General features: G+C 41.3%; 1 protein-coding gene across 1 annotated transcript in view; it reads left to right on the top strand.

Annotated features, from left to right (window-relative positions):
- The window catches only part of LOC136858247 (alanine--glyoxylate aminotransferase), a 98,873-nt gene that overhangs the window by 25,762 nt on the left and 58,312 nt on the right, over nucleotides 1-14,799 (top strand). Inside the window, exon 2 of the mRNA XM_067137647.2 lies at nucleotides 8,608-8,800. Within this exon, the coding sequence (XP_066993748.1) occupies nucleotides 8,608-8,800 (193 nt within the window). The remainder of the gene's footprint in view (nucleotides 1-8,607; nucleotides 8,801-14,799) is intronic.

Here is a 14,799-nt window from a genome sequence, read left to right as displayed (position 1 = left end):
TAATTCATGCAGTAGAGGGTTAGGATGATGATGTTGACAGTGACTAGAGAAGTCAGCTGGCGAAATTACGAAATAAATGTCAAAATGCTGTAAATAGAAAGCTAAGATTTGTGATATTATTGATGGCACATCTCTACATCTAGATGTTTTAAGTTGGGGTCCCTTTGTCGCACTCCTTCCGTTAACCGTAGCATGTCTTGGGTTAGGAGCCCGCGATGGTGTTGAACAATGCCGGGTGGGTCTCATCTCGGGAAAGATGGAGGCGATGACATAAGTTATGTGCTCGCGCCCACCTTTCCAATAGGTAAACGGTCTCGACTATATTAAATTTGTTGTGGTATCACCGTAAGGGTCGCCGTTTCAACCCTCGGCGATCATGGGTTCAAACACCTAAGTGTACGGGTGGTCAACAAATTGTAAAATCTATTTGTGATTGTTTTTCTAAAACTTTATTTGTCAGATTTACTGGCAGCAAAGGGTCAACAATGTCTGTTTTGTTCTAGAAGTAATTTTGAAGATGATAGCCGACATATTCATGGTATTGCAAAGGAAACAGTTCCAGGTTCTTGTCCTTGTAGACACTAGTCAACCCTTGGTGACCGATTAATATATCCGTCCCCTTGCCTAGGACGGAACCTTCCGTTTCTCCCTTTTGATGTGTTTTAGTCTATTTATTTTGCTTTTTATCATTGTGCCTTAATTTTAATAATTTGCACGCCCCGTTCACTCATCTAGTACGGATTTCATTGCGCCATGATTTTAATTAGAGATTCTGAATGTTTGGATTTTATTTGTTTTAATTAGAGATTCTGAATATTTGGATATTATTTGTTTATTTGCGCCATATACCGAACCGTAACACCAATAAGATTACATGCTGGTTGGGACTCAGGCATGAGCGGGTGCAATATGGATCTCTAAGTGTTACGTAATGTGTGTAAATTGCACGAATGCTGGAGACAACACTACCATCCAGTCCCCATGCAAAGAGAATAAAGCGTTTAGTTTAAAGGGAAGGGAGACCCGACATTGAGAAATTTAATTTGCAATGTTCTCCTACGGCTGAAGAAAATATTATTATTGTTTTTGTGTGATGAACGTACTTTTGAGGAGTCCTGTGTAATTCTTTCTAGCGCAGATAGTTCCGGATGTGGTGCATGAGGTCGTGAAAGTCATTTAAAGAAAGGCAGATACCGAACCAAGGCGAAAGAAAAATATACAAAACCAAAGCTTTGACGTTGGTGTAAATCTTGGGTGGTATGTTCCAGATCTCGTATGCAGATCCAAACCACTTGGCCTGTGTGTGAGTCATCTAGATGGGAGTATGGAGGATATGAGATGAAGGTGAAGAGTAAAGAAAGTTGCTGGCTATTTGACACTTGTGGAATGCTATTTGCACAACGGCATAAAATCGAGAAATCTCTTTATTTAAGAATGAAATATGTCTGTCTGTCTGTCGAAACGACATCACTTCTTAATTGCTGGGCGTAATTTCAGGTCATTCTCAGAGGGAACTATCACCTGACTTCGCACGTTTTATTTCAAAATGTAGAACTGAAAATATAATATTTGCGAAAAATTGCGTATTAGTTTACTCTCAAACTAGTTACCATCGTTACGTGAGCATAGCAGTGACATAGAATACCCGATGGCCGACGAATTAATAGCCTGTGTACGCGAGCAAAGCTGTTTATTCATTTTGCATATGATAAACTGAATATTTACATTATATGCTGTATACAGATATACAAACACAAAGGTACAGTTTTACTAAGTCCGCATTTTCAGTTTGAGATTGAAGTGTGAGAGCCAATGAAGAGTTTCATACGTCACGCTGTGTAGGTCTTCTGTGTCATCTCTGAAAGCACGGAGAGGCCATTCAGTATGGTCCACTGTCTGCTTTTCTTCGCTGCAGTTACGGTGAATACTGAGGTGACTCCTTCCGACGATGGGATAGGAAAGGCCTAGGAGTTGGAAGGAAGCGGCCGTGGCATTAAGTAAGGTACTGCCCCAGCATTTGCCTGGTGTGAAAATGGGAAACCACGGAAAACCATCTTCAGGGCTGCTGACAGTGGGATTCGAACCCACTATCTACCGGATGCAAGCTTACAGCCGCGCGCTCCTAACCGCACGGCAAACTCGCCCGGTCTTATTATTATTATTATTATTATTATTATTATTATTATTATTATTGTCAGTAGCAGCAGTTGCAGTATTTTTCGTTTACAAAATAAGTGTTTATAATTTTTGGACAACACATTGTATTTATTCATCTGTCTGTTAGGTCATCAGCCCAGAGGCTGGTTGGATCCTCAAATAGCACCACCAAAGGTTATGCGGTTATAAGGAAACCCCAAAAACCAATGGCAGCATCAAAATGAGGCGTACTAGGCAAGATGAGGAGTGAGTTAGTTTGCCATTGCTTTTCTCACTGGGTCAGAAAGTACTATTGCAGCACGACTGATCCTATGAGCAGCACCTTTCATAACACTCAGATGCACTAGTCATGCTCTGAATGTCATTACTCAGCACTACCCATACCCCAGCAACTTCCATATTGTCACAGCCATGGATGTTGACTGGGACTTCGGTGGAAGCTACACTTTACTCTGGCCCGTACCAAGAGATGGATGCAAAAGTACTGTATCCATCAAGAAATGACAACAGGCATAAAGAATGTATTAAACGGCGGGAAGTACGGCGAGGAAAATGCTTCAGTATGTTGTGCTGAATTGAGGTGCGAGGTGCATGGAGAAATGCACGGCGAGGTGAACAACTCCAACATGTTTTTGGCCTAGGATTAATACATTTCTAACTTCTTTGAAGATAGGACTAGGTAAACAGTTGATAAGGAAATTGTCACCTGCAGATCAGTGATGACATTGATATTGAGAACATTACCTCCTGATTACTGGCTTTATCCAGCTCTAGATTAAATAACATAGGGAATAGTGATTTTTTTTTTTTTTTGCCACAGGCCTGGAATTAGAGTATAGAACTAAACGCGGCCACAGAGAGATGAGAAGAATGCAGGTAGGAGGAATGTGGCCTGCAAGCACGAACTTCCTGTTCTGCCCAGACTGATCGGCTCTTATCTGCTACACGAATACATTGACTCACACTTTGCAGTTTGGTGGATTACAACTGACAAGAGCGAAGAGCTGCCAGTAGAAGTTAATATAAAGTCGCCTGGGTAGCAGCGGAGTTACTATGGTAACCATTGCGTCACTGGCTCTGCTGGTGAAAACCCCTTCGCCCCGTGCCTCACCGGGCATGTGCATTCTTCTGATCTCCCCACAGTAGTTACAAATAGATGATTGTGGAGACGTTCAGAAAATTCACAGTGGCTTTAAGAGTGAACGCTGAAATGCATAACAGTCTATAATGAAGATGTAGTACGGCTCCGTGGCTAAATGGTTAGCGTGCTGGGTTTTGGTCACAGACATCCCAAGTTCGATTCCCGGCAGGGTCGTGAATTTTAACCATCATTGGTTAATTCCGCTGGCACGGGGTCATCATAGTTTCATCCTCATCACGACGCGCAGGTCACCTACGGACGTCAAATCAAAAGACCTGCACCTGGCGAGCCGAACATATCATCGGACACTCCCGGCACTAAAAACCATACGCCATTTCATTTCATGAAGATGTACTGTGTGTATGTATGTATGTATGTATGTATGAGGATCTGAGGGCAGCAGATTACTTACGAAATGAATCGGGGGATGTTTACTCACAGTTTGAATAAATCATGGAAATACAGTATATACCATTGCTTCGATTAGGCGAGAATGGATGTAATGGCGAAGCCACGTTCACGTGTTTTGAATAAAATATTTCTGAATACTGTTTCATTGCATCGCAGAAGTAAAATCCGAATGTCGAACTGAATGGCTCAAATTACGGAATGCTGGTTTTCTGATACCAAGTCGGCACGTTAGATCCCGCCTCAATACGGCGGTATTTGCCAAAATTCCAGCAACTCGGCGTCTCCGAAATTCTTAACAGTAGTTGGTGAGGCGTAAAAATTATTATTATTATTATTATTATTATTATTATTATTATTATTATTATTATTATTATTATTATTATTATTATTTAAGAACTGATGCCAACTTTGCAAATACTATACACATTTTGAAATCTTAACCTTCTTTTGAGTTTTACAGAAAAATGTGCGATACATGCATGTAACCAACGGAGTATACCATGTAACAGAACAATATTTATAGACCGAGATCAACCGTGTCCTTCCTTTACTTTTCCTCTACCTTTACTCTTCGAAAGGACCGTTCGCTTTCCTTTATATAATAAAGTTATTGGCTTTACGTGCCACTGACTACTTTTACGGTTTTCAGAGAGCCTGAAGTGTTGGAAATTTGTCACACACTAACTCATTTGTGCGCCGGTAAATCTGTCGACATAAGGTCGGCGTATTTATGCGTCTTCAAATACCACTTGACTGAATCGGGATTGAACCCGCCACCTTGAGCTAAGAAAGCCAGCGTTCTACCATTTTAGTCACCCAGCCCTTTCTTTTCCGTTTACAATTAAACGAGTATGGCTATGCAGTTGTAATTCCCCGTAAAATATTGACCAGCACCACCATCCGCTTTGTTCAGTACAGACTTCATGTGGACTCCTCAAGATCTGAAATCGGGATACAGTGGTAAAACGCCACCACCTAACCATCTGAGCCAAGGAAGGGGTTATTTACATTTCTCCCGAAAAAAAAAAAAAAAAAAAAAAAAGAAGCCTGGCGTATACAATCTATTTAGAATCTTGGCTTACCATCCCCCTGTGGACGGGGGCAGTAGAATAACTGCCACGGTATCCTCTGCCTGTCATAAGAGGCGACTAAAACGAGGACCAGGAGCTGTCAATTTGGGAGCGTGGGTTAGCGACCACGGGGCCCTTAGCTGAGTCATTACATTGCTTCCGCTTACTCTAGCCAAGTTCATCAATTTCATCTATCCTATCCGACGTCACTTAGTCAACTCTTGTTCTTTTCCGACCCGATGGTATTAGGTTTACGAGACCTAATGAGTCATTCATTTTCTCGCCCTTCATAGCCCTTGCCTTTCTTAAGCCGACATCTTCAATTTTCGAAGTGTCGGGCCCCCCTTCGATTTTTTCCTCTCGGATTAGTGTTAATAGAGGATGGTTGACTAGTTTACTTTCTCTTAAACACCACTTCATTCACGTTCTCCTCTTCCATGTTTTAAAAATATGTATACACTGTGTATTGCTTCGTTTTATTATTATTATTATTATTATTATTATTATTATTATTATTATTATTACTATAGTAGAGTCTCGCAAATCTGAACTAACTAGCACCGGGGCCTGTTCGGGTTGGCAATTTTTTTGATCATCAGAATTTTCTTGTAGCATTGGGCCGCAACTAAGAAGATTGGAGTGAAAGGAAAATAACGTAATTTGTAAAGAGAAATAATTACTGACTGATATTGTGGAGCGTTGTGGTTAATTTGATAATCAAACACTATAAAACGATTGACTTTGTTACATTACTTTACTTCGATTTTTGCCTCAAAATACTAGCGCTGTACAGAGTGCAATATTTGTTTATATTGATTTCATACATGAATAATAAACAATTCCAAATAATTTTCGTTCAGAAATAGATATGTTTGATTTCACTACAACTTCGGTGTTTTAATTTTTTGAAATTTGGATTAACCGCCTTTGCAGATTACCTGGGTTCGGATTCGCGGGATTCTACTGTATTATTATTATTATTATTATTATTATTATTATTATTATTATTATTATTATTATTATTATTATTATTATTTCCGGCTCCATGGCTACATGGTTAGTGTACTGGCCTTTTGTCCAGAGGGTCCCGGGTTCGATTCTTGGTCGGGTCGGGGATTTTAACCTTTATTGGTTAATTCCGATGGCTCGGGGACTGGGTGTGTGTGACGTCTTCATCATTAGAATTCATCACAGTTAGGGCCCCACCCTCATAGACGCTCAGGTCGCCTATGGGGAGTCAGCTTGAAAGACTTACACTAGGCGTCTGTGGAGGCCACACGCCCTTATTATTATTATTATTATTATTATTATTATTATTATTAGTATTATTATTATTATTAATAATATAATATGTAATGAGTGCAGTATTGGAGACTTTTATTAAATAACCAAGTCTCCAGAAACATATCCCGGTCATCAAACCTGACATCAGAGTGTTAGGGTTAATGTTAGGGTTATGTGTTTTGAGGCTATCTCAACCCATTCAAGTTAAAACGATTCTTACTTCGTATTTAATTTGTAGTCAAATCGTGTCACTATACAGATATGAACATTACACATTTAATATCCTTACTTCAGATGATACAGGCATTCTCACTTTGGATGCTAGACTTTAAGGCATCAAATTCTTGACGAAGTGAGGAGTAAATTAGCTTACATCGGATGTCACATAATTCAGTACGACTTTTACTTTATGTTGCTTGTAAAATACGGTTAAGGCATGTCCTCAAAAGAAGAGTCTAGGCTTGGGGTTAAGGAGTGAGTTTACTAGAACAGATCATGAGCCACCCGGGATCGACAGGTAAACATCAAACTGTAATTAAAAATATTGGCACAGCTATGCTGAGGTTTGTGTAAGAAAACATAGTAAATGATGAAAGCTTGAGTTGGGGGAGCGGGGACACTCTAGTAATTGATGTGACGGTAAATCACTCTCCCATTACCTATATACTGAATAAGTTTACTAAAATCAGCTTTACCCAGTCCGTCCGTCCGTTCTACTGGATCGATTTTGCTTCATTTTTATGTGATTCTCTCCGGAATTACTTGCCGGTAAATCATGAGGCATTGAGAGGTGTCGAAGTTCAGTCCACTTTGGGAAATCATAAAATCAACTCATTAAATGACCACTCCAATAATTGCGGGCGATGGCCTACCCTATAAGCAAACGGTGATGTGATGGTGGTGATTATTGTTCCAAGAGGAAGTACAACTAGGCAACCATCCTCCTATAAGCAAACCTTCACTTTCAGCCAAACTTGGTATACATATGACTTACCATCTAGAGAGAAATACCGTGGGAGTAAAACACACCTAGCACCTCTAGGGATGGAGTAAGAAGGGAGTGACATGTAAAAATGATAAAAAACGACCTATATTAGTGATGAATCCACAGTTTTCGCGGTCGCTGAGATGAATAGTGACACTCCGAATGGCAGTGAATCGGCATAGGGGGTGAGAAGGGATGGAAAAAGAAAATGACCAAAATGACTGAGATAATATATGTACGCGTGTGTGTGTATGTTCCAGCATAGCTCTCAACCAAACTTAATACACAGATTACCACCCCTACGACTAGCGGTTGGGAGGGAGTGACATGTTCAAATAATCGAAAATGAGAAATATTAGTGTCAATTCATTATTTTTGCGATCACTGAGATGAATTGTGACACTCTGGATGCCGTTTAAGTTCGTCCAGAATGACCGAGATTAGTATTGAATTAATGGTTTTCGGGTTTGATAGGCTGATAGGTGAGAGTACCAGTGACAGTAGGAATCGTGTACATCATATCCATAGTGCGACGTGTAAATTCCTTCAATTACTATACTAATTTTTTTATTTATTTGAAAGAATGAGCTACTTCCCACTAGATATGGGCTGCCACAAGGACAAAGTTCCACACAAAACAAAATAATATAAAACTAAAACTTTAAACACACAACAATAATTCTAGAACTACAAAATAGTTCGTAAAATATCAATCGACTAATAATTTCTTCTTCTCCTTCTTCGTCTTCTTAATCTGCTTACCCTCCAGGATCGGTTTTTCCCTCGGACTCAGCGAGGGATCCCACCTCTACCGCCTCAAGGGCAGTGTCCTAGAGCTTCAGACTCTGGGTCGGGGGTATACAACTGGGAGGATAACCGGTACTTCGCCCAGGAGGCCTCACCTGCTATGCTGAACAGGGGCCTTGCGGGGGTACGGAAAGATTGGAAGGGATGGACAAGGAAGAGGGAAGGAAGAGGGAAGGAAGCAGCCGTGGTCTTAAGTTAGGTACCATCCCGGCATTTACCTGGAGAAGTGGGAAACCACGGAAAACCACTTCCAGGATGGCTGAGGTGGGAATCGAACCCACCTCTACTCAGTTGACCTCCCGAGGCTGAGTGGACCCCGCAGCCCTCGTACCACTTTTCAAATTTCGTGGCAGAGCCGGGAATCGAACCTGGGCCTCCGGGGGTGGCAGCTAATCACACTAACCACTACACCGCAGAGGTGGACCTAATAATTCACTTGTCACAAGATTAACAGGTAATACAAATCCTAAAAGTATACATTCAAAAAAGTACCCGGTCAGCGCATGGAAAAATTTTATATCAAGACACGTTATTTGACCTATTTTTAACGAATGCTGCGGAGCAGCACGGGTTCTTTAGTTTGTTCTAATTTACTCGCAGCAGCATATTATTATTATTATTATTATTATTATTATTATTATTATTATTATTATGCCCGTCGTTATAGTTAGCTGGAAGTAGGCCTGATACTTCGCTTTGGAACACTTGGAAGGTTTTATGGTCATTCTTAACTCCTTTTCTTTTATCTTCAGATCATGGATGAAATCAAAGAAGGCCTGCAGTACGTGTTCCAGACAAAAAATTCGTTGACTCTAGCAATCAGCACTTCTGGTCATGGAGGAATGGAAGCTGCTATGTGTAACCTGATTGAACCTGGAGACACTGTGCTGATTGCAGTCAACGGAATATGGGGTGAACGTGCGGCTGACATGGCAGGTCGATATGGTACGTCAATAAGTTGATCCATCATATTTACGGATAAAGCAAGGGGACTGGATAATCCGTACTTTACTCGGGTAAAGCTGACATTACCCGACAACTTTGAGTAAAGCACGGAATTTATTTCATTTCATTTTCATTCCTGGTTCTACCCGAGTGTGCTTGGATAACGCCAGTTTCTTTCTTTTTTAGGAAGATATTGATGATATAATACGTGTTCAATTTCCTGATGTTGATTAAGGTACGGGGGATTTAAGAAATATTCTGTTGACTTTTGTGGAAATAGATAAAGAATTGTACAAGCCAGAAAATGAGCACGGTGCTGTAAAACCTATTTATATGGAAACAATTTTCACTTTGTCAAAATAAAATAGAAAAGAAAATATCTACTGAAAAACAAGAGTTGACCAAGGGAGGTCGGATAAGATAGATACAAGTGATGAACTTGGTACGAGTGGATGTAGGCTATACCAGAAGTGAACAAATAACTATTTGCATAATTCAACCAACTAGGACGAAATAAACAAGAGAGTTATTTGATTGGACTTACTGAGGCGTAATATCTAAAATATCTGACAATGGCGCTATGTTATTTTTTTTGTGGAGAAAATAAGAATTTTGCTTGTTTGTTGTTTAAAGGGGCCTAACATCTAGGTCATCGTCCCAATAAGATTTTTGAACAAATGCTAAGTGCCCAACAGTAATTTGGCAGATTTATTTAGATCACTAACTGTCTTACACGTCGTTGACAGGTTAGTTTTTAGATAATGGCAACAGTTACGCCACCTAGCGGAGATGACTGGCAGCAGAAGAGATAGAGCCAGACCTCACCTCAACTAACAACAATAGTCAGTCATTGTAGGGTCTGAGGACACTGTACACTATCACATACAGGGTGATCGAAAAGTGACGTAACCTATGGCAGAGTAACGCTTATGTTACCGTACTGTTTGTTTTGTTGCTGGTGGTTATCGTTGATAATTGAATACCGAGTACAACAGAAACATGATGTACATATTGGAGGCAATAATTTTCATACTGGAAGATTAAATACGCAGTTTGAGTTACGCAACCACCCACGAAATACTTATCCCGAAAAGGCACCTGGGTAGAAATCAAGCATTAAAAGTTATTACGATACTGGGAACGTTGCAAAGTTTGGGCTGGGAAGAACTGGGAGAAAGAATACGAGCTGCTCGACTAAGTGGTATATTTCGAGCTGTCAGCGGAGAAATGGCGTGGAATGACATCAGTAGACGAATAAGTTTGAGTGGCGTCTATAAAAGTAGGAAAGATCACAATATGAAGGTAAAGTTGGAATTCAAGAGGACAAATTGGGGCAAATATTCATTTATAGAAAGGGGAGTTAGGGATTGGAATAACTTACCAAGGGAGATGTTCAATAAATTTCCAATTTCTTTGCAAGAAAAGGCTAGGAAAACAACAAATAGGGAATCTGCCACCTGGGCAACTGCCCTAAATGCAGATCAGATCAGTATTGACTGATTGAAGTGGGAGATGCCCACCGAGAACAAATGAGGGATATACAGTATAAACCGTAATGCTGAAAAGTCCAAATAAATCTTGGCGCAGGTTGTATAGTCAGAGTGGTGTATCTTACGGTACAGCGCGCATCGCTGTGAGGAGATCATTACACATGTTTCCGTACAAAATGAAGGCTGTTCATGAGTAATTGCCAGGTGATGCCAACCGTCGTGTTGTTATTGGTTCGTGGAACATGTGACGCCGGATGGGGAAGAGCTGGCTGGACGACTCGAGGGACACGTGAATGCACAGAATACGCGTTGGTACTCGATTGAAAATCCTCATGTACTGCATGAGTCTCCCCTCCATGCCAAAAGATCGTCGCATAAAGTGCCATGTTGCGAAAGAGAATGTTCATTTTCTTCTACGACACGGCTATCAACAGCCATCTTTACATTGCGCCGGACAGACAATTTTTTGCTACTCCGACTGAGAAGGAAAAGGAAAGGACATGGTTTCAATAGAACAATGTAACCTCCCATACTGCTCATGTTACCATGGAATAAATGGAATTGGTGTTACCAGGCCACATCATTTCCAAGCCACTGTGGCCAGCTCGATCTCCTGATCTTTCTTCCCCAGACTTTTTCTTACAGTGGTACCTCAAGTCAGCTGTGTTCATAACCCATCCTCAGAACTCGGAAGATCTAAAGACCAACATTCAAAGCACTGTAAAAAATATTTCACGTGAACGCTACGAGACGTGTTGACGAACATGATCTGAAGGATGCACAAGTGTGAAGCAGTGGATGGTGCTCATTTTCAACATTATTTGTAGTATAGTTCTCGCAATTTCCTCGTTAATGTCCGGCAAGCTTGTGAAGCCTTGCTGGCTGTTGGTGTTTACATTCCTTGACCGCGAAGAGCTACGATTTCACTAACTCGAGATACAGCATTATCAACTCTTAACCTTTAAGTACAAAGCCTCTGAGAGCGAACAGCAAGACTGGACAGAAGTAGGTGCAGCTGTGCAACACTGGAGACCTGACAATCGAGCCGGCTTCAGGACAGACACGCTTTTGAAATTACTCCACGTGGAGTGTCACTGACAAAGCAAGCATGCTATTGGTCAAGAGCCGTCTGCTATTGGTTACAACAGAGGTAACTGCATACAGTCATAAATCTGACTACTGTCAGGGGCTGGTACTGCTTAACGTTTGAGCCGCTGGTCGTTAGCGAGGAAATTGAGAGAATTATACCTCCATGACTTGCGTAACTTTCTGATCGCCCTGTATTATTACATTCGGGCCCGGTTTCATCAACACATGTTAAATATATACTAACAAGTAGTTAGTTAATACGGAGTTAGAAATTTAACATCTTGTTAGGTTTCTTGCGTTTCATCAAACTTTTCTTGTGAAATATTAACTAATCGACTGTTAACTCTCCCAATATTGCGAACTGGTGCGAATCAAGGAGGCAGTGGTACGAACATGCTGTTTTACAACGCGCTCCGATTCGCTTTTGTTTGAGCACAGCTGTAAAGTATGGCGCGTAAAGTGAAACGGAATCATAGTTCTAATTTTTCCTCCTTCGACAAAGAGTTGTTAATTGAATTAGTAAATATATATAAGTTACTGAGTGCAAGCGCACAGATGGCTTGACGATAAAAGAAAAGGACGAGGCGCGGGAAAAGTCCGCGAGGTTTTCAATGGGGTAAACAGATACTTTTTTTTAGCGGGTATCCGCTGTCACCTAACAAAATCACTTCATCAATTGGCCCACTTCAAACTGTGCTCCAATATGGGAGTTATTAAATATTGTATTGTCGTGTGCAGAACCAGACCACCTAGCAAGTATATCCCTGATTTGGAGGTTAGGCTCACTAATCACCTGAACATTAACTGAGAAATATCCCTTTCGATTACGATATATTTCGGCCCATTTGCCTCCAGGTGATTGGATTCTTACATGTGTGCAATCTATTGCACGTAGAACAAACACCAGGAAAACGACTTATTTCATAGAAGTCGCGGATAATTTGCTGACGCTCTTCTACTGAAGGGAATGTTATATACCTCCTTCTCATGGATGCTATTGCTGCAGACACTCGACAAACAACTCTATTAACAGTGGCTTTAGAAATTCCAGCATTGTCTCCAGCCATTATATGAAAATAACCAGTAGCAAAAACTCGTAATATTATCAGTACCTGCAACATTGGAGAAAGAGGTAAGGTTCTCTTCGTAGGATATTCTAACCTCACTTGAATTTCGTCAACAACCTTAGCAACGACTGTTTTTGATAACCTGTATCTATGAAGAAATTTCGGATCCGTCAAATTTTCAAAGTCATTACGTCGCTGAACTCTTCTTCGATCAGGATTGTTTTGTAAAAGATCTACATAGAGCAATTCCGCCTCGAAAGCGAGATTCACAGCAGCCATTTTGGAACAGGTTGCTAAATGCTAATGTTAGCCATTTAACATTGGAAATGGCTGATGTTAACTTTAATACGCAGTTTAACATTTGTTAATGTTAACATTTGTTGATGAAACGCAAATTTTCTTAAATCGTATGTTAAAACGATTTAACACCTTGTTAAGCACTAACATGTGTTGATGAAACCGGGCCTCGAGGAATAGGCTTCTAACCCCCTGTTGAAACAACCACTGTTTATGGTTCCTTGTATCCTTGATCGTTCCTTCACATTCTTCTACTCACTTTACTATCTTACTAATCAATAGAAGCTAATGACCACGCAGCTATCCTGCTTATAAAATCACAACAACCACCACCACCATCGTCAGCAGGTTTGTTACCATGATGGCAGAACAATATATCGAGTGAGTTGGCCGTGCTGTTAGGGGCGCGCAGCTGTGAGCTTGCATTCGGGAGACAGCTAGTTCGAGCTCCACTGTCGGCAGCCCTGAAGATGGTTTTCCGTGGTTTCCTATTTTCACACTAGGCACATGCTGGTGATGTACCTTAATTAAGGCCACGGCCGCTTCCTCCGCACTCCTAGCCCTTTCCTATCCTATCCCATCGTTGCAGTAAGACCTACCTGTGTCGGTGCGACGCGAAGCAACTTGAAAACATAAGGAAAGACAGAACAATATCTACACGTATTTTCACTACGCTCGACAGACTACAGACCATCGATATGTCAACTGTCGTCTTCCTATCTACTTATATCATCACTTGTTGACGTAACTATAGTGCTCTATTACGCGATTTTCGGCATTTAATATATTTCCAGGTATATATTTTGAAATACAACAATCCTCCTACTGGGCGTTATCGTTAAAGCGTCAAGTCCACGTAGTTTGACACCGTGGTTAGCCGGTTCGACCCACTGGTGGAATTATACCGCCATCAGAATGTAGGCTGGGAGGGTAGGAGAGGTAGTGGTATACAATTTGGCTGTTGTTTGTTGTTTTGTTTGACGATCTTTACTTGAGTGCGGTTTTCCTTGATGACGGTTACATCTTTTCGTTTCCCTGTTATATATTCCAACACCACTTGAATTTTACATTTCATTACAGTTTCATAATGTGTTGTATTGTATGCTCGGCTGTGATAATCATCAGAAATATTGTCTAATATTTGCTCTCAAGTATTCTGCCAAGACTAAACACTTTGCTCTTTTTGGGCGGTAAACGAAATGGCATACGGCTTTTAATGCCGGGAGTATGCGAGGACAAGTTCGGCTCGCCAGATGCAGGTCTTTTGTTTTGACGCCCGTAGGCGAACTGCGCGTCGTGATGAGGATGAAATGAAGCTGGAGACGACACATACACCCAGCGCTCCTGCCAGCGAAATTAACCAATTATGGTTAAAATTCCCGACGCTGCCGTGATTCGAACCCGGGACCCCTGTGACCAAAGACCAGCACGCTAACCATTTAGCCATGGAGCCGGACTTTTGGGAGGTGAAAGTTCATATTCACTGTGGCTGCTACCTTCTCCTGTCGAACTGGAACTATCCCCACTGCATTCAATGCACTGCTTAGCGTTATAACTAACAATAAGATCTAACGTTACCACACTTTCATTTTGTAAGATATTGTCCTATTTGCGCATAATCAAGGACATAAGAAAACATGCAAATGACTCATCCTCCACATCAGCACCATTTTCACTGCACATCTCACATCGTATTTTCAGTTCCACCCATCGCAAAACTTTCATTGGACTTTTTAATTTCGTGTGGCTATTTTTAGCTGGGTGCAGCCCTTGTAAGGCAGACCCTCCGATGCGGGTGGGCGGCACCTGCCATGTGTAGGTAACTGCGTGTTATTGTGATGGAGGATAGTGGTATGTGTGGTGTGTGAGTTGCAAGGATGTTGGGGACAGCACAAACACCCAGTCCCCGAACCACTGGAATTAACCATTGAAGGTTAAAATCCCCGGCCCTGCTGGGAATCGAACCCGGTACCTCTGAACCGAAGGCCAGTACGCTGACCATTCAACCAACGAGTCGGGCTTCATTAGACTGATTGTTACACATTGTATTTCGTCT

Source organism: Anabrus simplex, chromosome 1, assembly GCF_040414725.1.
Source record: "Anabrus simplex isolate iqAnaSimp1 chromosome 1, ASM4041472v1, whole genome shotgun sequence".
NCBI classification, from domain to species: domain Eukaryota; kingdom Metazoa; phylum Arthropoda; class Insecta; order Orthoptera; family Tettigoniidae; genus Anabrus; species Anabrus simplex.
The sequence above is the reverse complement of the archived record's forward strand: the minus strand, read 5'-3'. Positions and strand labels throughout refer to the sequence as shown.